The following is a 22,865-nucleotide window of genomic DNA, read 5'->3' on the forward strand; positions in this document are numbered from 1 at the left end:
GTGAGGGAGGTGTGTCAAGCGGATGAGGACCAATGGGAAGCGGATTCCAGAGGGAGAGGCGGAACCCGGAGATAAGCGACGAGGGCTTGGGAAGGGGGCGTGGCCGGGAACTAGGGGAAAGGTCGCTCCCGGGGGAGGGAGCGGAGCGGGGGAGGCGCCAGGCGTTCTCCGTTTTCCCCCGCGTCCTCCGACCTACCCCTGCCCCAGTTCCCCGTGTCTTCCTCGCGTCTCAAAGTCGCAGCGCCAGTGTCCCCACGCCCACCCCACGCCCCTGAATCCTCCCGTGTTTGCTCTACATCCTGCCCATGCGCCCCGTGTCTCCGTTCTCCGTTCCCCGCCACATCCATGTTCCATTTTTTAAAAATATATTTTATTGATTTTACATAGAGGAAGGGAGAGGGATAGAGAGTTAGAAACATCGATCAGCTGCCTCCTGCACACTCCCTACTGGGGATGTGCCTGCAACCAAGGTACATGCCCTGGACCGGAATCGAACCTGGGACCCTTCAGTCCGCAAGCCCACGCTCTATCCACTGAGCCAAACCGGTTAGGGCCTTTTTTGTTGTTGTTGTTAATCCTCCCCCGAGGGGCAGGAGGAGAAACAGAGAAACATCATGCGAGAGAGACACATGGATCAGTTGCCTCCCGCACGCACCCTGACCCTGCCCTGGGCTGGAGATCTAGCCTGCAACCGAGGTCCGTGCCCTGGACCGGAATCGAACCCGGGACCCATCAATTCGCGGGCCGACGCTCTATCCACTGTGCCAAACCAGCTCCGGCCGCATCCCGGCGTCCTTTGTCCACTCCATGTTCGTGTCTCCACATTCCCTATAGCAGTGGTTCTCAACCTTCCTAATGCCGCGACCCTTTAATACAGTTCCTCATGTTGTGGCGACCCCCAACCATAAAATTATTTTCGTTGCTACTTCATAACTGTAATTTTGCTACTGTTATGAATCATAAGTATCTGATATGCAGGATGTATTTTCATTGTTACAAATTGAACATAAAGCATAGTGATTAATCAGAAAAACAATATGTAATTATATGTTTTCCGATGCTCTTAGGCGACCCCTGTGAAAGGGTCGCTCGACCCCCAAATGGGTCGTGACCCAGAGGTTGAGAACCGCTGCTCTATAGGTTCATGTCCTTATGTTCTCCCTGAACCTCTATGGACCCTCGTGTCCTGAGCCCCCATGTTCTTCATTGCCACGTTCCCACGTGTGTGCAAGTGGCCCGTGTCCGTGTCCTCGCATCCCCAGAAAGGCAGGCGGAGCCAGCGGTGGAAGCTAAGCGGGTCTTTTATTCTGCCCCAGGCCGGCTGCGGTCACAAGCACACCGGGAACCCGCTGATGGCATCCGTACTCTGCAGGATCATGTCCACCAGCAGAAAGCAGAAGCCTGGCGGGAGGGAGAGCAGCGCGGGAGGAGTGGGTGGGCCCAGGGACGGATGGCGGGAGGGGCCTGGGGTTTTTTGGGGGGGGGGGGGCTCCTCGAGCATCTCTGTCGGGTCTATGAAAGCCGGGAGGTCAGAGTGGGGTTTCCTGGAAGGGCGGCTGGGCAGTCTGTGCGGGGAGGAGGGTCCCCCCGTGTATTCTCCTCCATCCCCTTCCCGCTGTCCAAGTTACCCGCGAGAATATAGAAAGGTACAGCCATCCACCCCAAAAAATAGGACCAGGAGAAGAAGACGTCGTTTTTCCGCGCATTCTTCACGGTGTAGCCTGTCAAAGCGATCAGCACCAGGAGGCCTGGCCACGCCCACCCGCCAGATGAGCGTGGCCTGGAGGAGGGGGGGCTGCACCCAGGCCCAACCCAGATCCCGCCCACCGTCCTGGCCACGCCCACCCGCCAGATGAGCGTGGCCTGGAGGAGGGGGGGCTGCACCCAGGCCCAACCCAGATCCCGCCCACCGTCTTGACCACGCCCACCCTCCATATAAGTGTGGTCCGGAGGGGCGGGGCTGCACCCAGGCCCCACCCAGATAGCGCCCACCGTCCTGGCCACGCCCCCTCCGGGCCGCTCAGCTGCAGAAGTCCTCGCCCACCTCCTCCGGGTCCCGCCCCTAGCCCCACCCTCTCCAGCTGTGTTCCCAGAATCCTTGGCGTCGCCAGCCCCTCTCCTTGGCTCCTTTCCAAGGCCCTGAGTCGAGACCCATGGGGGGCCCCTGTCCCCTGCCTGGGGGGCTGGTCCTGTCTCACCGCAGAGGAAGAAGACAGTGATCGTGGTCCGGCCCGGTGAGTTGCCCTCCCGACACAGGATCCTCAGCGCCATCACCAAGCCCACGATGCTGAAGGCGGCCGCCAGCACCATGCACGCCCCGGTCACCTCCAGCATGACTGGGGAGAGCCGCCGCCTCAGCCCCTAGCAGCCAGCGCCGCCCTGGCCACCGCCCCCACCCACTGGCACAGGGCTGGCAGCAGAGTCCGGGGGGGGGAGGGGGGACATGGAAGTTGTCATGAGGGGATGTGGTCATGTTGGTGGTAGCCTCGGTCACCTAGGGGCAGCTAGATCTGAGGCTGGAGCGGAGGGGGTGGGGTGGGGGCCTCCCAGGGTGTGCCCAGCTGTTGGGTCAGGGGAGGGGCCCGCTGTGGGCAGTGCTGGGGCTGTCTGTATAGTGGGGGCTGGGGGGGCTGGGGGGCTGACACCATCTGGACGGCCTGGGCCTCACACTGGCAGGGCATATTAGAGCAGGTGCCCTGGGTACAGTCCTGCCACAGGCCGCTGTGTCCCGTGGGAAAGCGGATCCAGTAGTTGGTGGCCGTGGAGAGCACCGTGAAGATGTTGGCCAAGATGCCCAGCAGGGTGCCCCCGCACTGAAGGCTCCGCTTCACCCCCATGCCAGGGGGGCTGCTGCAGAAGCCACATACCCCTAGATTGGACAACACCCCTCCCACCCCCAGGCCCCCTCCAGGGTCCCTGAGAGCCCCTCCCAGATGTCTCTCCATGTCCCAGCCGGCCGCCCTGACACCCCTGCCTGGGACCACTGCTTCTGGGGACCTCGAGGTGTCCTCCTTCAGGTCCTCCCTCCCCCCCATGCTGCAGGCCCTTCCCCCAGCATCACTGCCTGGGACAGTGAGACCGTCCCCCCAGGAGTCACTGATCAGGAACCCCCATACCTTCCAGAGACCTCCATCACCCAGTGGGATGTCCCTTTGGCCTGTCCAGTGCGCTCCCCACAACACCCCCCCACACCCCCACTTGTGTGACTCACAGCCAGCTCCCAGGGCTTCCAGGAAGCAGGTGCAGAGGGGGTGGGGGAAGGGAGGCTGGGTTAGGCTCTGTGAGGCAGCAGGAGTTCCAGAACCCCCTCTCCCAGAGGCCATTTAAAGAGATAACCACCCACCCACCTGTCCACACAGGCATCTCCCAGCAAAGGGGCAGCTCAAAGCCAGATGGTAGGTCTGTATGGAGCCTGGGGTCCAGGACATGGTAGAACACGTCCTCCTTAAAACTTCTCTACCCTTGACCCATCAGCACTCCTGGTCCCCAGATCTGACAGTCCCTTCCAGACCCCCCACCCAGGCTCCTGCCCTTCCTGCTCCCTGCATCCTGTACCTTCTACCAGCTTCAGTGGCCACGATGCTCTGAGGCCATCCCAGACTCCATCGCTAGCCCTGGTCTCTCTCCCGAACCTTGGCCTGGAGCCCTCACCTGCTTCTGGCCATCTCCCCGCCCTCAACACCTCCCGCCTGAGCTCAGCATCCTCCACCAAACCAGGAATGACCCCACCCTCTCACTGCTTGGCACTGTCCTTGCCCCCTTCTTGCTCTTCACCCCACAAAGCCCTTGGATCCCCAAGGCCGGGTCCTCCTGCTCCCTGAATCTTTCTGGCTACCTCCCTCCTTTCCACTTCATGCCCTGTTCCCTGTCAGCCCTCATCCTCACTCATGTCCTACCTGTTGGTAGCCTTGCCAAGCTCCTTTCTCCCTCTTGGCCTCTCCAGAGACCTCAGAGAGGGCTTGCTGGCCCTGGGGGCTGACATTGCCCCTGCTCTCCTCCTGGCTCCCCAACCCCCTTGAGAGAAAGTCAGCTGTGGTTTTAGGGGTCCTGGCTCCCACCCACCACTCCATTCTCATTTCCTCCCTCCCACCCCACAGCCCACTTCCAGCCTTTTCATGCCTCCGTCTCGGCATCCCTCCTCCTGGATTCCCTTTCCTTGGCCCTCAAGAAGTCCCTAAACACCCTCTCCCCAGAGAGCTCACCTCCACCCCCCACCACACCATCACCCTTTGTCCCACATCCTTCCTGGGCTGTGCCTGTCCCCTGGCCTGTGTTACCTCCCCTCCCCCACCTGACTTGCAGCCCCCCTGCCCCTCCGCCCCCGCACCCTCATGGGCATCACCTGGATCTGACTCCTGTCATCATCCCCAGCCCCCAGTGAGGCCCAGCAGAAAGGATGTGCTTGGGGAAAGCCAGCAGAAGGAAAGAATGAATTACTGAGATGAACTAGGAGAACTACAGCACAGGTGAGGGGCCGAGAGGGAGTGAGGAGGAAAGTGCTAGACCCAGAAAGGCACAGGAAAGAGCAGAGAAAGGAGGACGAAGAGGAGAGATGGAAACAGATGACAGACAGTGGCCAGAGAAGCGGGGAGAGGATGTGGGCAGTGCCCAAATCCACACTGGGTGGGGGCCCTTGGGGAACAGGTCGAGGTTTCAGATTCTTTTCTGGGTGCCCAGTGTCGCCCACTGGGGAGCTGGCGTGCCATCGGCTTGTGTCCTGGTTGAATTAACCTCAAAATGACCAGACTGCAGCAAATCGTTGTTGAAAGAATGAATAAACAAACAATGGGGCTATGGAAGGGCTGGGGGTGAGGGCCGAGGGAGGGACAGGTGATCCCATGGCTCCGAATGATGCTTGGATGATGCTTTCCAGCCCAACTGCTGTCCTCACCTTCGGCTCACATGTTGGGCTCACACTTCGTCATAGCCAGGCCGAGGGGCACGGGAGTGAGCGACCAGACCCAGGCTACCTGGGGTGGCAGAGGGAGCTTAGTTAGCACTTGCCCCCGCCCCCACCTGCTCCCACAGAGCCCCCAGTGGGCCCTCCCCAACTCCCGAGGCAACAGTCACCTGCACTTAACCAGAGGAGAGCGGCAACCCAGCCCAGGTAGAAGGACCAGGAGAAGGAGGACTGGATCTGGGGGTGTCGAGGTTGGCTCCACCGATGACCGGTGTAGACGGCCATGGCCACCACCATGAAGACGGCTGAGACAAGAGACAAGGAGACTGCTCAGCCCCTCTGCGGGAATTCACAGTCCCCGAGGCCCACGGCCAGTCCACATTCCTTACCTGCAACAAAGGCTGTGATGGACGAGACCAGGGGGCCGCGGCCCGGGGCGGACAATGAGGGGATGCAGGACAGGACCAGGAGGCCCACAGACCCCAGGCCACACAAGGCGGCCAGAATGCTGAAGGTCTGCGTCACGTGGATGAAGTCTGCTCAGAGAGGAGACCTATGAGGACCTGTCCCCTCTGGCTCTTCTCCCCTGTCCCCCAGACAAGACACACCACTCCCCCTTACCTGCTACTAACTCCTCACCCCTCTTCGGCCAGAGGCCCGAGTGAGCTGAAGAGCTGGGCCCGATGGCCACCAACCAGAAATCCGTGCTCAGAGCAACCAGGGCAGAGACCAGGGCCAGGGAGCCGGCCAGCAGGGCCAGGGACCGATAGGGCTCCATGGGGGTGAGCGCTGGGTTCCTGGGTCTCTGAGAGAAGAGGCTGTGGACCCAGACTCTTGGGTCCTCTGAGCCCCCCCAAAAGCAAAGAAGCCAGCAAGCAGTTGAGGCAACTCGGGGGGCTCCTTAAGACCAGACTGGTTCTGTTTCACCCACTTCAGTTCCTGGCAACAGATTCTCACACACCCTCCCTTCCTGGGTTGTACCGATGACGTCTCCCCTCCCCGAGGTCCTGGTCCCCCACTCACAGTGTGTGGTGGGGCAGGGTGTCATCGTGGTTTGGCCAGTGGTTCAGAACCTGCCTCGCTGTCTCAGGTTTGTCTTCACAACAGAGGTCCTCTTCAGGGCCATTCCAGCTCCACAGCGGTCAAGTTTGCCTGGGCCTTCTCCCTGGGCTGTGGCACCTTCACCTTCTACCTGCTCACAGGTGAGGTGCGGCCCAGGGCCTGATACTGGGGTGGGAGGAAGACGCTTGGAGGGCCGGAGGGCCCTGCATTGACATCCCTGGGCCCCTGGCAGGTACCGTGACTCTCATGATCCAGCCGGCCATGCTCAGAGCGGGGCTGTGCGAACCGACACATCAGAGGAGGAGGTGGGCGTGTTTTCCCCTCCACAGACTTTTACAATCGTGATTCTCTTCCTTCTTGCCTGCCCTGAGCATGCGCTGCAAGCAGGGGCCCAGGAACCGGCCACCAGCCCACCCACCCCCTCCTCCCTCAGGACCTGGTGTCCACATCTCCAGCTCCTTTCTCCTTCAGCCCCAGGCATCATGGAGGCCTTAGAGCGAGGCCCCCGCCTCTCTCACAACGGAAAGTTGCAGCACTCACAGGAAGATGTGACACATCCCCCAACTGTCCCCGGTGGCCACATCCCTCCCCTCGTTGAACTCACACCCTGGCCTCATGTGCCAACCCTACCTCTGAGCCCCCAAGCCTGTCATCTCTTCCGGAAAGCACCCCCTCTGGTGTTGAGCAAGGCTCGGAGGGTGAGAGCTACAGAACCTGAGATAGCGAGGCAGGTTCTGAACCACCGACCAAACCACGATGACACCCTGCCCCACCACACACTGTGAGTGGGGGACCAGGACCTCGGGGAGGGGAGACAACCCAGGAAGGGAGGGTGTGTGAGAATCCGTTGCCAGGAACTGAAATGGGTAAAACAGAACCAGTCTGGTCCTAAGGAGCCCAGGGCCCCCCAAGTTGCCTCAACTGCTTGCTGGCTTCTTTGCTTTTGGGGGTGCTCAGAGAGCCCAAGAGTCTGGGTCCACAGCCTCTTCTCCCAGAGACCCAGGAGCCCAGCGCTCACCCCCATGGAGCCCTATCGGTCCCTGGCCCTGCTGGCCGGCTCCCTGGCCCTGGTCTCTGCCCTGGTTGCTCTGAGCACGGATTTCTGGTTGGTGGCCATCGGGCCCAGCCCTTCAGCTCACTCGGGCCTCTGGCCGAAGAGGGATGAGGAGTTAGTAGCAGGTAAGGGGGAGTGGTGTGTCTTGTCTGGGGGACAGGGGAGAAGAGCCAGAGGGGACAGGTCCTCACAGGTCTCCTCTCTGAGCAGGCTTCATCCATGTGACGCAGACCTTCAGCATTCTGGCTGCCCTGTGTGGCCTGGGGTCTGTGGGCCTCCTGGTCCTGTCCTGCATCCCCTCACTGTCGGTCTTGCGCCGCGGCCTCCTGGCCTCGTCCATCACAGCCTTTGTTGCAGGTAAGGAATGTGGACTGGCCGTGGGCCTCGGGGACTGTGAATTCCCGCAGAGGGGCTGAGCAGTCTTCTTGTCTCTTGTCTCAGCCCTCTTCATGGTGGTGGCCATGGCCGTCTACACCAGTGATTGGTGGAGCCAACCTCAACACCCCCAGATCCAGTCCTCCTTCTCCTGGTCCTTCTACCTGGCCTGGGTTGCCGCTCTCCTCTGGTACAGTGCAGGTGACTGTTGCCTTGGGAGTTGGGGAAGTCACACTGGGGGCTCTGGGGGAGCAGGTGGGGGCGGGGGCAAGTGCTAACTAAGCTCCCTCTGCCACCCCAGGTAGCCTGGGTCTGGTCGCTCACTCCCGTGCCCCTCGGCCTGGCTATGACGAAGTGTGAGCCCAACATGTGAGCCGAAGGTGAGGACAGCAGGTGGGTTGGAAAGCATCATCCAAGCATCATTCGGAGCCATGGGATCACCTGGCCCTTCCTTGGCCCTCACCCCCAGCCCTTCCATAGCCCCATTGTTTGTTTATTCATTCTTTCAACAACGATTTGCTGCAGTCTGGTCATTTTGAGGTTAATTCAACCAGGACACAAGCCGATGGCACGCCAGCTCCCCAGTGGGCGACACTGGGCACCCAGAAAAGAATCTGAAACCTCGACCTGCTCCCCAAGAGCCCCCACCCAGTGTGGATTCGGGCACTGCCCACATCCTCTCCCCGCTTCTCTGGCCATTGTCTGTCATCTGTTTCCATCTCTCCTCTTCATCCTCCTTTCATTGCTCTTCCCTATGCCTTTCTGGCTCCAGCACTTTCCTCCTCACTCCCTCTCGGACCCTCACCTGCACTGTAGTTCTCCTAGCTCATCTCAGTAATTCATTCTCGCCTTCTGCTGGCCTTCCCCAAGCTCATCCTTTCTGCTGGGCCTCGCTTGGAGCTGGGGATGATGACAGGAGTCAGATCCAGGTGATGCCCATGGAGGGGGGTTGCAAATCAGGTGGGGGAGGGGAGGTAACACAGGCCAGGGGACAAGCACAGCCCAGGAAGGATGTGGGACAAAGGGTGATGGTGTGGTGGGGGGTAGAGGTGAGCTCTCTGGGGAGAGGGTGTTTAGGGACTTCTTGAGGGCCAAGGAAAGGGAATCCAGGTGGACGGATGCCGAGACGGAGGCATGAAAAGGCTGGAAGTGGGCTGTGGGGTGGGCGGGAGGAAATGAGAATGGGGTGGTGGGTGGGAGCGAGGACCCCTAAAGCCACAGCTGACTTTCTCTCAAGGGGGCTGGGGAGCCAGGAGGAGAGCAGGGGCGGGACAGTGTCAGCCCCCAGGGCCAGCAAGCCCTCTCTGAGGTCTCTGGAGAGGCCGAGAGGGAGAAAGGAGCTTGGCAAGGCTACCAACAGGTAGGACATGAGGGAGGACGAGGGCTGACAGGGAACAGGGCATGAGGTGGAAAGGAGGGAGGTAGCCAGAAAGATTCAGGGAGCAGGAGGACCCGGCCTTGGGGATCCACTTGTTTTTTGGGGTGAAGAGCAAGAAGGGGGCAAGGACAGTGCCAAGCAGTGAGAGGGTGGAGTCATTCCTGGTTTGGTGGAGGATGCTGAGCTCAGGCGGGAGGTGTTGAGGGCGGGGAGATGGCCAGAAGCAGGTGAGGGCTCCAGGCCAAGGTTCGGGAGAGACCAGGGCTAGCGATGGAGTCTGGGATGGCCTCAGAGCATCGTGGCCACTGAAGCTGGTAGAAGGTACAGGATGCAGGGAGCAGGAAGGGCAGGAGCCTGGGTGGGGGTCTGGAAGGGACAGTCAGATCTGGGGACCAGGAGTGCTTATGGGTCAAGGGAAGAGAAGTTTTAAGGAGGACGTGTTCTACCATGTCCTGGACCCCAGGCTCCATACAGACCTACCATCTGGCTTTGAGCTGCCCCTTTGGTGGAAGATGCCTGTGTGGACGGGTGGGTGGGTGGTTATCTCTTTAAATGGCCTCTGGGAGAGGGGGTTCTGGAACTCCTGCTGCCTCAGAAGGCCTGACCCAGCCCCCCCACCCCACCCCCCGCACCTGCTTCCTGGAAGCCCTGGAAGCTACTGTGAGTCACACAAGTGCGGGGTGTGTAGGTGTGGTGTGGGGAGCGCACTGGACAGGCCAAAGGGACATCCCACTGGGTGATGGAGGTCTCTGGAAGGTAGGGGGTTCCTGATCAGTGACTCCTGAGGGGATGGTCTCACTGTCCCAGGCAGGGGTGCTGGGGGATGGGCCTGCACCTTGGGGGGACCTGAATGAGGGCCCCTCCAGGTCCTCCCTCAGGGCAGGCAGAAGGGAGAGAATCAGGATTGTAAAAGTCTGTGGAGGGGAAAACACGCCCACCTCCTTCTCTGATGTGTCGGTTCACACAGCTCCGCTCTGAGCATGGCTCATGGGTCATGGTACCTGCCAGGGGCCCAGGGATGTCAATGCAGGGCCCTCTGGCCCTCCAAGCGTCTTCCTCCCACACCAGTATCAGGCCCTGGGCAGCACCTCACCTGTGAGCAGGTAGAAAGTGAAGGTGCCACAGCCCAGGGAGAAGGTCCAGGCAAACTTGACCGCTGTGGAGCTGGAATGGCCCTGAAGAGGACCTCTGTTGTGAAGACAAACGGAGCCAGCAGTCCCAGGACAGCTGGAGAAGGGAGACCCCGGGACCCAGCTGGCCGGACCTCTTCCTATATTGGAGTCTCCAGTTGGCAGCCCCCTGTCCTTCACTCAAACCCTCACCAGTAAGGTAACTGGCCATCTCGGAGAACCTGGCCTCAAGGACAGGCTCCCAGAGCCAGATCCAGGTGATGAGCAGGAGGGAGAGCAGCGCAAAAATGGCCATGGGCATGGCTCCTGTGAGGAGCGCTGGACAGGCCTCAGGATGCCTGGGCCATGGGCGTGTGGTGTGGGGAAGGTCCGAGCACAGCCCAGCTGCAACCTTGACCCCATCCCCCAACGCACCTCCATCCTCACCGCATCCCTATCACCCAGTACAACCCCCTCCTCATTTGCACACCTAACTCATTCTCAACCTCAGCTCCAACTCCAAACTCAACCCCACCCCAATTCTCCACCTAAACCCATGCTCACGTCCAAACCCACCTCTGAGCCCAATCCCAGCTCCACCCAGTCCTAACCCTCTCTCAACCCCATGAATAATTTCAGCTCCAACCCCAACCCCATTCTCCAAACCAGCTCTGAACCAATCCCGTCCCAACCCCAAACACAGCCCATCTCTGAACCCCAGCTCCAATCCCTAACTCAACACCAGCCCTATCCCACCACCTAACCCCATTCTTATTGGCAAACCCGACCCCAAACGCACCCCATCCCCATCTACAAACCCAAACCCATCCTTATCCTGAGACTTAACCCGATCCTCATTGCCATCCTCACACCAGACTGTTTCCAATCCCAGCTCCAGCCCCAGCCCCACATCCACTTCCTTCCTTATAACCGCCCCCCCCAACCCCAATAAGTCCTACCTCAGCTCCACCCCATTTCATGTTCATCCCATTTCCACGTTCAAGGCTGTAATCCTGTTTCTCGTCTCCCTAAGTCCCACCACTACCATTGACCAACGAAAGGTTGACCTTGCCTGGTCCTGGGAGGAACCTCATGTCTGCTAAGTGTCTCTGTTTACCTGGAGTCCTTGGGCCACACCAGATAGTTTATGCTATCAACGTGGTTGCGATGGGGGGGGGGGGGGTCTACTATATCCATTTGACCCCTGGAGATGCTTGGAAACTGAATAACTAAGACCAGCCATGGAGGTGCTTCTCGCCTGACCCCCCCTGAGAACCCTGGACGCCAGGGTTTGGGTGAGCTTCTCCCGTTGGCAGGACTCTGTGGGTGTCCTCACGCATCATTGTTGGGAGAAGTAAGTGTTGTCCGTACGACTCCCCTGGGGGAGACAATTGGGACCTGGTGGTGCCTGGTCTTACCTGGATGCTGCTCCTCGCTTTGCTGATGTTAACTGTACCCTTTCGCTGTAATAAATTAACTGTGAGTGCAACCGTTGTCCTGAGCTCTGTGAGTCCTTCTAGCAACTCATTGAACCCAGGGGTGGTCTCGGGGACCCCTGAACTGTAGTGAGTGGAGGGGGATTAACTCAGAGAGTTAGCAGGGCCAGAGCACATGGCATTTTGAATGATCTGGATAGACTTTAGTGGGTTTTTTTTACCTGAAATTGGAGCCACTGGAGGGCTTAGAGCGGGAGTGACATGATTTTAATAAAGATTTCTCCAGATGCTGCATAGAAAATGAACTGTGGGTGCAGGAGGGCAGGCGGGGTAAGGGCTGAGCTGGTTAGGAGGGTGTGGCAATAAACCAGGTGACAGACGACGGACGGTGGCTTGCATTAGGGTGATCACTGGTGAAGCAAGAGTCAAATTCCCAGACACATTTTAAAGATAGAGCCAACACTCTAGGCTGATGAATCAGATGTGGAATGTGACAGAGAAAGCAGCTGGATAAAAACGGAGCTGTCATTTACCAAGATGGGGAGGCCATGGGAGGAGCAGGTGTGGGGTGTGAGCGGGACCAGGAACGCGGCGTCAGATAGGTGAGGCGTGAGGTGCCTCTTCTTTTCGAGTGGAAAGGCTGAGTAAGAAGTTGGAGGTATGAGCCTGCAGTTACATCATCATCGTTGCTAGAGTAAGCCCCTATAAATATGATTGCTGGAATACTAAGCCTCAGTAAATATTTCTACTTAACGAGGCCTCAATAAAGTAGGATTAGAGAAGGCCTCAATTGCCATTATTTTTTGGACGAAGCCTCTATAAACATAGCATTATTGTGATTTGAGGAGGCCCCAGTAAATCGTATTTCTAGGGAGTCAGCCTCTATTAATAATAGCATAGGCGGTGATAAATATTACTGAAATTGCCCGTGCTAAATAGCCTGATTATTTTATGATTGGCGTCCGTACATGTCATGGCAGTCGACATCCGTTTATTGGGTGACTGAGCGAATGAAGACAAGGTCAAGGTCAAGCTCATGATTAGTGTATGAAGAGGTGGGTGAAGGAGGTGAAGGGTCAGAGTTCTGGAGCCCATTGGGGACCGGAGAGGAGGTTGGGAGAGCCAACTAGAGATGGGGGGGTGAGGGGGCAGGTGGACAAGGAAGCTAGTTTATTTTTTTCCCACTGAGCTCTCTATTTATCCTATCATCCTACTGTGATATTGTGATTTCTTTTTTTAAAAAAAATATTTTTTAAAATATATTTTATTGATTTTTTACAGAGAAGAAGGGAGAGGGATAGAGAGCTAGAAACATCGATGAGAGAGATCGATCAGCTGCCTCCTGCGTGCCCCCAACCGGGGATGTGCCCGCAACCAAGGTACATGCCCTTGACCGGAGTCGAACCCGGGACCCCTCAGTCCGCAGGGCGACGCTCTATCCACTGAGCCAAACCGGTTCGGCGATATTGTGAATTCTAATAAGAAATGTGTGTTTGATCTGGGGGGTCCTGATTATGACAGCTCCTAAAAGCCCTGGAATTTCCCAATCACGGAAGCCATTAAGGTGCAAATGAGGTGACTTTTGGACCCCACTTAAGGATGGGGGAATGGTTGCCAGGGGAGCCAACATGTGCTTAGAGCAGTGGTTTTCTCAACCTTGGCTGCACATTAGAATCACCTGGGAATCTTTTTAAAATCCTGATTTCTGGCCCTGACCGGTTTGGCTCAGTGGATAGAGCGTTGGCCTGCTGACTGAAGGGTCCCAGGTTCGATTCTGGTCAGGGGCATGTACCTTGCTTGCCGGCACATCCCCAGTAGGGGGTGTGCAGGAGGCAGCTGATCGATGTTTCTCATCGATGTTTCTAACTCTCTGTCCCTCTCCCTTCCTCTCTGTAAAAAATCAATAAAATATATTTTTTTAAAAATAAATGAAATAAAATCCTGATTTCTGGGCCTCATCCTCCAGAAATTCTGTTTCTTTGTTATGGGGTGAGGCCACCACATTAGTAACAAAGAAACAGAATTTCCGGAGGATGAGGCCCAGGAATCAGTATTTTTAAAAGATTCCCAGGTGATTCTAATGTGCAGCCAAGGTTGAGAACCACTGGCTTAGAGAGTTGGAACTCTCAATCCCAGCCCCTGACCTCTGGGGAGGAGAGAGGTTGAGTTCACTCACCAATGGCCAAGGATTTCATCAATCACACGTGTGTCATGCAACCTCCTCGGGGAGTTTCAGGGGTGGTGAACACTGGGAGATTTGGGGAGAGTGGTGACTTCAGAGAGGATATAGAACAGTGATGGCGAACCTATGACACGCCTGCCAGAGGTGACACGTGAACTCATTTTTTTGGTTGGTTTTTCTTTGTTAAATGGCATTTAAATATATAAAATAAATATCAAAAATGTAAATCTTTGTTTTTACTATGGTTGCAAACATCAAAAAATTTCTACATGTGACACGGCACCAGAGTTAAGTTAGGGTTTTTCCAAATGCTGACACGCCGAGCTCAGAAGGTTCGCCATCACTGATATAGAAGCTCTGAGTCCCTTCCCCACACCTGGCCCTGTGCATCTCTTCCATCTGGCTGCTTCTGCGTTATGTCCTCTATAATAACCTGGCAATGTAGTAAGGAACATGTTTCTCTGAGCTCTGTGAGCAGCTCTAAGAAATTAATGGAACCTGAGGAGCGGGTCATGGGAACCTCCAACCTATAGCTGGTGGTCAGAAGCTGGTAGGCTATGATTGGCATCTGAAGGGACGGGGGTGGGGGGGGTGCAGTCTTGCAGGACTGAGCCCTTAACCTGTGGGATCTGATAGTAGTATCTCCAGGTTGATAATGTCTGAATTGACTTCATTGCTTGGAAGAAAAAATACCCATTGGAATTGTTGTCAGAGTGGGACCTACCCACCCGTTTCCTAGATGTTGAATTGTCACCTGTGTGGGGGCTGCATGACTTATCTCTGTCCCTGTGTCTACAGAAACAGCAGGTTGGGTTGCCATCATACACCCCCCATTCGCCACACTCACCCCCACCCCTCAGGGAGTCACCCTGTGGTAGTTTCACATCAGTTTTATTAGAATCCAAAAAATCGCTCTAATAGATATTCCATTTCTCAAACACCCCCCCTTCCCCCTCCCCACCCCATCTCCCTGGGGGTGGAGCCTTGAGTCTTCTCAGGTCCCTCCCACCAGGCCCCATCCTTTCTCCTCCCACGTGGGATTCAGGGGTTAGGGGCCCCCACCCAGAGTCCAGGACCGAGCCCCCCATACCCCCAGGAACCAGGATTTCAGGCCTCTAGCCCCTCCCCCTCCTCTTCAGTGACCTCATTTTAGCTTCCCGATGAAGTTGGTGGATACCCCTGGGCTCAGCGGGGAGTGGACTGGCGCCGACATTCATTCATCCGGTAGGCACACATGTAGAAAATTCCTGTGCGAGAAAAGGTCCCCATAGACACTCCACCACCCACCCCCCCCCAACCACCTCTCAAGCCCCCTGGGTGTCCACAGAATCTGGAGTCTGCCTTCTGCCTGGGTGCTGGGAGCCCATGGGAGACACCCTATCATCTCGCCCTGAGGAGTATGCTTGCTCATCCCAGACACCGCCCTCCCCACCCCCAAGCTCAGGTACCTGCAAAGAAGGTCATGAGCAGGGCCACCCAGCCTAGGATGTAAGACCAGGAAAAGCGCCAGTCCCCGAAACGGCGGCCGAAGAAGCTGACGGTGACTCCGGTGTAAATGGCCAAGGCCAGCAGGACAAAAATAGCTGGGGAAGGAGGGCGGGGTGGAAACTGGGATGAAGTTGGGCTTGGAGATGGGGGTGGACGTGAGATTGAGGAGTGGGGTAAGGTAGGGTGGGGTGGGTGGGTGGGTGGGGATGGGCATCTGGTGAGGACAGGGTTGAGTTGAAAGTGGGAGGACAGGTGGACAGGGAGGGGTGGGCTGGGGTGGAGATGGGGCAGGGCTGTGCTATGTCATAGAGAATCTGATTGGCCTTTGTCTCTGGTTCCTGGGAGGACTCCACGTCCTGGAAACTTCCTGAGTTAGGAGTGTCTTTGCCATTGTTAAGCCTCTGGGATCACACCTGTTGTTGAGCTGAGATGATGACTCAGGAAGGGAGCTGGTCGCCAGAAAGACCAACCACCAGCCAGAACGGAAAGTTGAGGCTTTGAGCTGGTTGATGTCAGCCCCTCTGGGGAGGGGAGGGGGAGGAGGTTGAGTCCAATCACATGTCCAGTGATTCAGTCACTGGAGGCCAAGTGCTGGGAGCTTCCTGGTTCCTGAACAAATGGGTGTGTGAGGCGGGTGCGGGGTGGCGGGTGGGGGGGGGGGAGGGGGGAGGGTGCCAGTCCCTCTCAGGCGTCTCCTTCTGCGTCTGTTTATTTGTCTGGTCTTGAGTTGATCCTTTATAACAGGGGGTGGGGAACCTATTTTCTGCCAAGGGCCATTTGGATACGTATAACATCATTCGCAGGCCATACAAAATGATCAGCTTAAACATTAGCCTGCTGTATTTGCTCAAACACGTAATTAACTCACCCCGAATGCCTGGGCAGGGCCAGACCTAATGATTTCGGGGGCCTGATACGTGTGACCCGCGGGCCAAACGTTCCCCACCCCTTTATAATAAAACTGTCATTGTCAAGTACAGTGCTTTTCTGAGTTTGGTGAGTTGTTCTAACAAAAACGTTCAAACCTGAGTGGTTCCTGGAAACCCTTAGCTCTGTAGCCAGTTGGTCAAAAACGCAGGTGGCTTGGGGACCCCACTTGCAGCTGAAGTCGGGGCGGTCCTGTTGGGAGCCGTGCCCGTACGCCTACGGAGTCTGACGCTAATGCCAGAACTGAATTGCAATGTCCGAATAGGTGGAATCAGAAACGGCCTGGGTGTTGGTGTTGGTTGTGGGGTTGGGATGAGGGTGGGGCTGGGGTTGAGAGTGAGGAGTCTGGGATGAGAGTGGTGTTGGGGGTGGGGATGGGTTGGGGTTGGAGATGGGCAGGGAGGAGGGAGAGGGTGAGGGTACGGCGGGTCCACTCACCGGAGGCGAAAAACATGATGCCGGTGGAAAAAGGCCGGGAGAGGCGGGTGAAGGTGGGCTGCTGAGCGAAGGCCAGGATGCCCATGATGATGCCGGAGGTGGCACACAGGGAGGACAGGATCATGAAGGCCCGGGTGGCATTCCAGTACGCTGTGGGAGCACCCGGCGGTCACTCCTGGGCCTCCCCTGCCCTCAGTGGTGAAAGCTGCTGCCTCTGAGAGCGGGAATGCCTTACCCCTCTCCATATCCCTGCTCTAGCTTCTCCTTCACCTCTTAGCAAGTGCCTTCCTTTTCACCTGGCCAACTCCTATCCATCCCTCAAAACCCAGCTCGTAAATCCCCTCCTCTAGGAAGCATCCCTTTGCCACTCAGGTATCATCCTCACCCCCTGCTCTGGGTTGTGACTCTTTATCTGTCTCCCCCTCCAGTCCGATTGCTCCCTGAGGACGGGGACTGGGTTGATTCTATGTCACGAATACCCGCCAGCATAGGTTTGGTTTGCGTGGGGCCCGGGGAAAATGGTTGTTGGGTAAGCGAGTGAATGAATGATGCTGATTCCCCATGTTGTCCTGATGATGGTTCTTTATCCTCGCTCCCATGGCTCTATTGCATTTCCTTCGTGCCACTTGCCCATATCTGAAAACGCCCCGTTTGTTTGTTTTTAACTTGTGTACGGTGTCTGTCTCTCCCCACGGAATTCTCAGCTCTGTGAGGAGAAAGGTCTTGCTTTCTCATTCACTGCTCTGTCCCCAGCGCCTGGTGCCTGGCCTATGACAGATACTCAGTAAGCATGTGGAAGGAAAGGATGTTGAGCACTGGGGATCATTCTTCTCTCTTTCCATAAAGTGTATTCTATGTAACATACTATATCATAGACAGAGATGTAGTATATGACATAATATATCAGGTACATATATAATATACTAGTGGCCCAGTGCACGAAATTCATGCATGGGCGGGAGGGGGAGTGTCCCTCAGCCCAGCCTGCACCCTCTCACAATCTGGGACCGCTGGCTCCCAACTGCTCACCTGCCTGCCTGCCTGATTGCCCCTAACCACTCCCCTGCCAGCCTGATCAATGCCTAACTGCTCCCTTGCAGGTCCGATTGCCTCCAACTGCCCTCCCCTGCCAGCCTGATCTAGCCCCCAACAGCCCTCTCCTGCAGGCCTGATGGCCCCTAACTGCCTCTGCCTGCCTCATCACCCCTAATTGCCCTCCCCTGCCAGCCTGGTTGCTCCCAACTGCCCTCCCCAGCCAGCCTGACCGCCCCTAATGGCCTCTACCTCAGCCCCCACCAAGATGGCTTTGTCTGGAAGGAAATCGGATGCCCAGAAGATGGCCAGTTGACCCAGTCAGTCTAATGAGCATATTACCCTATTATTAGTATAGATCAGTTTTGGGTATATAACATAGCGGTTAGAGAATTATATAATTGTAGACATGATCCCCCGATAATTCAAGTGCCCACTGGCACCCTAGTTATCACATTATTGCTGCCTATTCTCCCTATGCTGTACGTTACATCCCATATCTTCTTTGAAGCTACCAACCTGTACTTCTCGAGCCCTTCACCTTGCTACCCCACCCCCATCCTCCTCCTATCTGGCCACCATCAGTCTGTTCTCTGTGCCTGAGTCTGTTTATGTTTTGTTTGTTCACTTATTTTCTTTTTTAGATTCCACGTATAAGTGAAATCGTACGGTATTTGTCTTTCCCTGACATATGTCACTCAGCATATTGACATAGTTCTTGATCCATCATCAATATTTAGAAAATGCTGTTCTGGCGACCACAGCCCCCTGACCTCGACTTGTGTGGGACACGTCCCCTCTCCCCTCTGAACCCCTCAATCGATACGTGCTGCACCTGCCCTGGGAAGGAATGCTGAAACCCCAGCTTGGCCCCTTCCCGGGCTCAGTGACCTTGGCTTGACCCTTTCCTTCTCTGAGCCACTGGTTTCTCCATCTGCGGGAGGGGCAGCCCACCCTTGGCCTATAAGGTTCTGCCCTGTGGCCTCTGCCCCAGGCACAGCCCAGACCCCGCCCGCCCGGAGCCTCACCCACGCTCTCTGACTGCAGGTAGCACTTGTTGCCCAGGCAATACCGCCACAGGCCCTGGTGGGCAAAGGACCCCGACAGCCGGTACTGCATCCAGTGGTCAGTCGCCGTGGCCACCACCAGGAGGATAGTCCCCACCCAGGCGCAGAAGAGGCCGCCGCCCATGAAGCTGTACATGGCGATCTGTGGGGAAGGGGAGAGATGGGGCAGGAGATGGACTCCTGGGTCTGAGGGAGGAGGGCTGGGGGTCTGGACTCCTGGGTTCTGGGGGAGGAGGGGCTGGGGGTCTGGACTCCTGGGTCCGAGGGAGGAGGGGCTGGGGGCCTGGACTCCTGGGTCCGAGGGAGGAGGGGCTGGGGGCCTGGACCCCTGGGTCTGAGGGAGGAGGGGCTGGGGGCCTGGACTCCTGGGTCTGAGGGAGGAGGGGCTGGGGGCCTGGACTCCTGGGTCTGAGGGAGGAGGGGATGGGGGCCTGGACTCCTGGGTCTGAGGGAGGAGCGGGCTGGGGGCCTGGACCCCTGGGTCTGAGGGAGGAGGAACTGAGGAGCTAGACCCCTGGGTCTTGGGGGAGAAAGATCCTGGGGGCATGGACTTCCAGGTCCTAAGCCAGGAGGCGGTGTGGGCACTGGGGCACCAAAATCCCTGGGGGAAGAGGAGGCTGGGCCCTGGCCTCCTGGGTCCCGGGTGTGAAGGGGGCTGGCGCTGGAAGCTCACCAGGCCTCAGGGAAAGGAAGGAGCTGGAGGACTGGATGCCTAGGTCTTGGGGGAGGAGGGACTGTGGGTCCGATGCCCGGTTCCTACCTGAGTCTCAGAGCCTGTGCTGAGCCCTCCGTCTGCCTCGGCCCCTCTGTGCAGACTGAGCCGAGCCAGGTCGCTGCCCTCTCTGCTCCCTGGGCCCCCCAAATCCCTTAAGCCTCCCCACACAATGGCCCCACAGCCCAGCAGCTTCTAGCAAGCAGAAGTGCGACGGTGGCAGAGGCCCCAAATGGAATTTGCTGAAGCAGGAATCCAGGCCTCCCTCCCTGCACCCCCAGGCCCCACTGGCCTCTCTCTGTGACCCTCAGCGACCTCCCCCCCTAACCCCCCCCCCCCCCTCCCATCACAGGCCTTGCTCACAGCACCCACTGGGTCGGCCTGAGCTTCGTAAGCGCACACACACACACAGACACAAGACATAGGGGCACGCATTCATTTATTGTTCAACCTCCCCTCCCCCCCACACACACACTCCAAGGGCAGGGAAATGGGGTGGTGTCTGGGAATACTGGGCCTGGGGGGGAATGCTTTGTGGATGAGGTCAGAGGGCGTGTCACAGTTGGGGCCAGGACAGGAAGGAAGTTGAGGATGAGATGGGGTGGGAGATGGGCTGGGACTGGGGCTGAGTTTAGGATGAAGTTGAGGACGGGGCTGGGTTGACCTCAAGTAGGTGGGGGGTGAGGATGAAGCAGCTGGGAATGGAGGGGATGGGAATGTGGTACCGAGTGGGGGTGGGATGGGGTGGCAGAGGCAGGTGAATGGCTTTGGGGTTGAGAATGGGGTCAGGATCCCCACAGAGAATGAGCTGAGGGTTGTCGCTGTAGTTGGGGGTGGTGCTGGGTATGAGGTGCAAGGCTTGGGATGCTAAGTCAGGTGCAGGGTTCACAGGGGATTCCCAGGCCCCCTCTTGGGGCCCTGGTTTGGGGGGAGGGGCAGGGTGTCTCTGACAGGGCTGAGGTCCCCCTTGGGCTCCAGGACCCTCTTGGTGACCCTGAGTGGCCTCCGGAGGCCAAGGTGCTGGGCCCTCGGGGACTAGTACTCCGTGTCCCAGTCCTCAGCGGCAGGTGGCGTGGCCAAGGGTGGCTCCGGACCTCCCGCCTCCTTCTTCCCATCCTGGGTGGGCAGTGCTGGGGGTGATGACGGCGTCGTGGGTGGGGTCCTGGGGCCAGCCCCGGAGTCCCCTGCCCAGAACGGCTTTGGCTGCTCAGACCTCCCAGGGCCCTGTCGCCTCTGGCCCCGGCCCCGGCCCCGGCCCCAGCCTGGCCTGCGAGGGACGTCCCAGTCCCCACACCCCCTGAATGGCCTCTTGGCGGTGGGGGGCTGGGGGTCGGGAGCCTGGGGGTGGCAGGTGCAGGAGGGCAGGGACTGCTGGAGGTTATAGGCCCCCAGCAAGGCGCTGTGCAGGAGGTAGGAGAGGGCGTCCAGGCGGATGGGCACGGTGACAGAGGCCAGGCCCTCGGGGAGCCCCAGGTGTGCTGGATCTGGGGTGCCCAGGAGAGAAGATGGCAGGGCCGGGAAGGGCATGGGTGGCCAGGGCCCCATCCCGGGCGGTGGCAGGTGGTTCCTGGAATGGTAAGAGGACCGGTCAGTGGCTCCCACCATCCGAACACCTTTCCCAGGGCAGCATGGCGGCCTCTGTGCCTCCCGGGGCCCATCTCTCCGCCCTGACTTCTGCATCCACCTTGGGCGCCCTCACCCCCTCCTCCCCACCCCTCTCTCCTCCCGCCCCCTCTCTTTGACAGGGAGACGGGCAGCTGGGCTGGCACTTCAGCATCAGGGAGATGCCAGCTCCAGTCCAGGCTGCCCGCACGACTCGCTCCTGATGCGTCTCAGGCCAGATCACTTTCCCATGCTAACCTCAATCTTTCCTACCAAAGCCTGCCTTTCGGTGGTCCCCAAGGTGCCTGTGAAAGGGCTGGGCCTGGGCCATGTTCAAGAAATGCAGGCAGGCCTTGGCCGGTTTGGCTCCGTGGATGGAGCGTCGGCCTGCGGACTGAAGGGTCCCAGGTTCGATTCCAGTCAAGGGCATGTACCTTGGTTGCGGGCACATCCCCAGTAGGGAGTGTGCAGGAGGCAGCTGATTAATGTTTCCCTCTCACCGATGTTTCTAACTCTCTATCCTTCTCCCTTCCTCTCTGAGAAAAATCAATAAAATATATTTTTTAAAAAAAGAAATGCAGGCAGTTACTATTATTACTATCGTTGTTGTTGTTATTATTATTATTCTTTCTCCAGTCCTATGGCTGTTCCTGGCATGTTCCAGTCTCCTGGTTCATTCTCGAAATCCTTCTCTGTTCCAGGAATATCTGCTTCCAGCTCGCTCCCTAGCCCAGTGATGGCGAACCTATGACACGCGTGTCAGAGGCGACACGCGGACTCATTTTTTTGGGGGGGGCTGATTTTTCTTTGTTAAATGGCATTTAAATATACAAAATAAATATCAAAAATATAAATCTTTTGTTTTACTATGGTGGCAAAGATCAAAAAATTTCTGTATGTGACACGGCACCAGGGTTCAGAGCTCAGAAGGTTCGCCACCACTGAATTCTAGTCCTGAGTTTCTTGCTCAATCTGCCACCAAGATCCTTCAAGGTTCTGTTTCTGTGCGAAGATACCCGAGACTTTTTTGTTGTTGTTTCTCTGCCGCTCTCGGGGGTCCATTCACCTCCCTCTGACTTTCTCCGCCCCCCCACCCCCACCCCCGGGTCTCTGTCCTCCTGAGGGAGGTCTGCAGTCGCTCACCCGTCCGGGCCCGTGTCTTCCTTCTGCTGCTCCATCTGCACGAGGGTCCCCGGAGTCCCTTCTAGCACCTTCCGCTGGGTTTCTCCAGGGCCAGGGAGGGGGGAGGGGTCCGGGGAGAAAAGGGGCGGGGCTTGTCAGAAAGGGGCGTGGCCTGAAGGACGTGGGGAGCCCTGGGAAACGATGCAGGGCTGGAGCATAGTTCCCCAAGCCCACCCAGCCCAGGACTCAGCTCCCACTTCCCCAGACCCAGGGGTCCAGGCCCCCAGCCCTCCTCCCTCAGACCCAGGGGTCCCGGCCCCCAGCCCTCCTCCCTCAGACCCAGGGGCCCAGGCCCCCAGCCCTCCTCCCTCTGACACAGGGGTCCAGGCCCCCAGCCCCTCCTCCCTCAGACCCAGGAGTCCAGGCCCCCAGCCCCTCCTCCCTCGGACCCAGGAGTCCAGGCCCCCAGCCCCTCCTCCCTCAGACCCAGGGGTCCCGGCCCCCAGCCCCTCCTCCCTCAGACCCAGGAGTCCAGGCCCCCAGCCCCTCCTCCCTCGGACCCAGGAGTCCAGGCCCCCAGCCCCTCCTCCCTTTGACCCAGGGGTCCCGGCCCCCAGCCCTCCTCCCTCTGACCCAGGGGTCCAGGCCCCCAGCCCCTCCTCCCTCAGACCCAGGGGTCCAGGCCCCCAGCCCTCCTCCCTCTGACCCAGGGGTCCAGGCCCCCAGCCCGTCCTCCCTCAGACCCAGGGGTCCAGGCCCCCAGCCCCTCCTCCCTCAGACCCAGGGGCGCAGGCCCCCGGCCCCTCCTCCCTCAGACCCAGGGGTCCAGGCCCCCGGCCCCTCCTCCCTCAGACCCAGGGGTCCAGGCCCCCGGCCCCTCCTCCCTCAGACCCAGGGGTCCAGGCCCCCGGCCCCTCCTCCCTCAGACCCAGGGGTCCAGGCCCCCGGCCCCTCCTCCCTCAGACCCAGGAGTCCAGGCCC

At 58.3% G+C, this 22,865-nt stretch overlaps 5 protein-coding genes across 6 annotated transcripts; 1 reads left to right on the forward strand and 4 right to left on the reverse strand.

Moving 5' to 3' along the window:
• Positions 1-1,327: 1,327 nt before the first annotated feature.
• Positions 1,328-2,837, reverse strand: CLDND2 (claudin domain containing 2; the record flags this gene model as incomplete). The annotated part of the gene is made up of 4 exons (XM_081106960.1): positions 1,328-1,401; positions 1,629-1,748; positions 2,199-2,336; positions 2,669-2,837. 4 exons carry the CDS (start codon positions 2,835-2,837, stop codon positions 1,328-1,330), a joined length of 501 nt encoding a protein of 166 aa, XP_080963086.1.
• Positions 2,838-4,739: 1,902 nt separating this feature from the next.
• On the reverse strand, positions 4,740-6,437 carry NKG7 (natural killer cell granule protein 7). Of its 2 annotated transcripts, none has more exons than XM_081106956.1 (4): positions 5,522-6,437; positions 5,290-5,436; positions 5,071-5,205; positions 4,740-4,970 (listed from the first exon to the last, which is right to left on the reverse strand). In XM_081106956.1, exons 1-4 carry the CDS (start codon positions 5,676-5,678, stop codon positions 4,912-4,914), a joined length of 498 nt encoding a protein of 165 aa, XP_080963082.1. In that variant the 5' UTR covers positions 5,679-6,437; the 3' UTR covers positions 4,740-4,911. The 2 variants fall into 2 exon arrangements, with proteins under 2 accessions (XP_080963082.1, XP_080963083.1); XM_081106957.1 differs by having other exon boundaries at positions 4,744-4,970; positions 5,082-5,205; positions 5,522-5,841.
• On the forward strand, positions 6,001-7,921 carry LOC308530362 (protein NKG7-like). Its single transcript, XM_081106958.1, has 4 exons — positions 6,001-7,141; positions 7,227-7,373; positions 7,458-7,592; positions 7,693-7,921. The coding sequence occupies exons 1-4, from the start codon at positions 6,985-6,987 to the stop codon at positions 7,749-7,751; spliced, it is 498 nt and encodes a 165-aa protein (XP_080963084.1). The 5' UTR covers positions 6,001-6,984; the 3' UTR covers positions 7,752-7,921.
• A 6,713-nt stretch (positions 7,922-14,634) lies between these two features.
• Positions 14,635-18,584, reverse strand: LIM2 (lens intrinsic membrane protein 2; the record flags this gene model as incomplete). The annotated part of the gene is made up of 4 exons (XM_081106959.1): positions 14,635-14,743; positions 14,945-15,079; positions 16,350-16,499; positions 18,410-18,584. The coding sequence occupies 4 exons, from the start codon at positions 18,582-18,584 to the stop codon at positions 14,682-14,684; spliced, it is 522 nt and encodes a 173-aa protein (XP_080963085.1). The 3' UTR covers positions 14,635-14,681.
• Positions 18,585-20,195: 1,611 nt separating this feature from the next.
• LOC308530360 (piRNA-mediated silencing protein C19orf84) lies at positions 20,196-21,940 on the reverse strand (the record flags this gene model as incomplete). Its single annotated transcript, XM_081106955.1, has 2 exons — positions 20,196-20,727; positions 21,906-21,940. 2 exons carry the CDS (start codon positions 21,938-21,940, stop codon positions 20,196-20,198), a joined length of 567 nt encoding a protein of 188 aa, XP_080963081.1.
• Positions 21,941-22,865: the final 925 nt, after the last annotated feature.

The sequence above is a fragment of the Myotis nattereri genome, assembly GCF_964212035.1.
Source record: "Myotis nattereri genome assembly, chromosome: 15".
Taxonomy (NCBI): domain Eukaryota; kingdom Metazoa; phylum Chordata; class Mammalia; order Chiroptera; family Vespertilionidae; genus Myotis; species Myotis nattereri.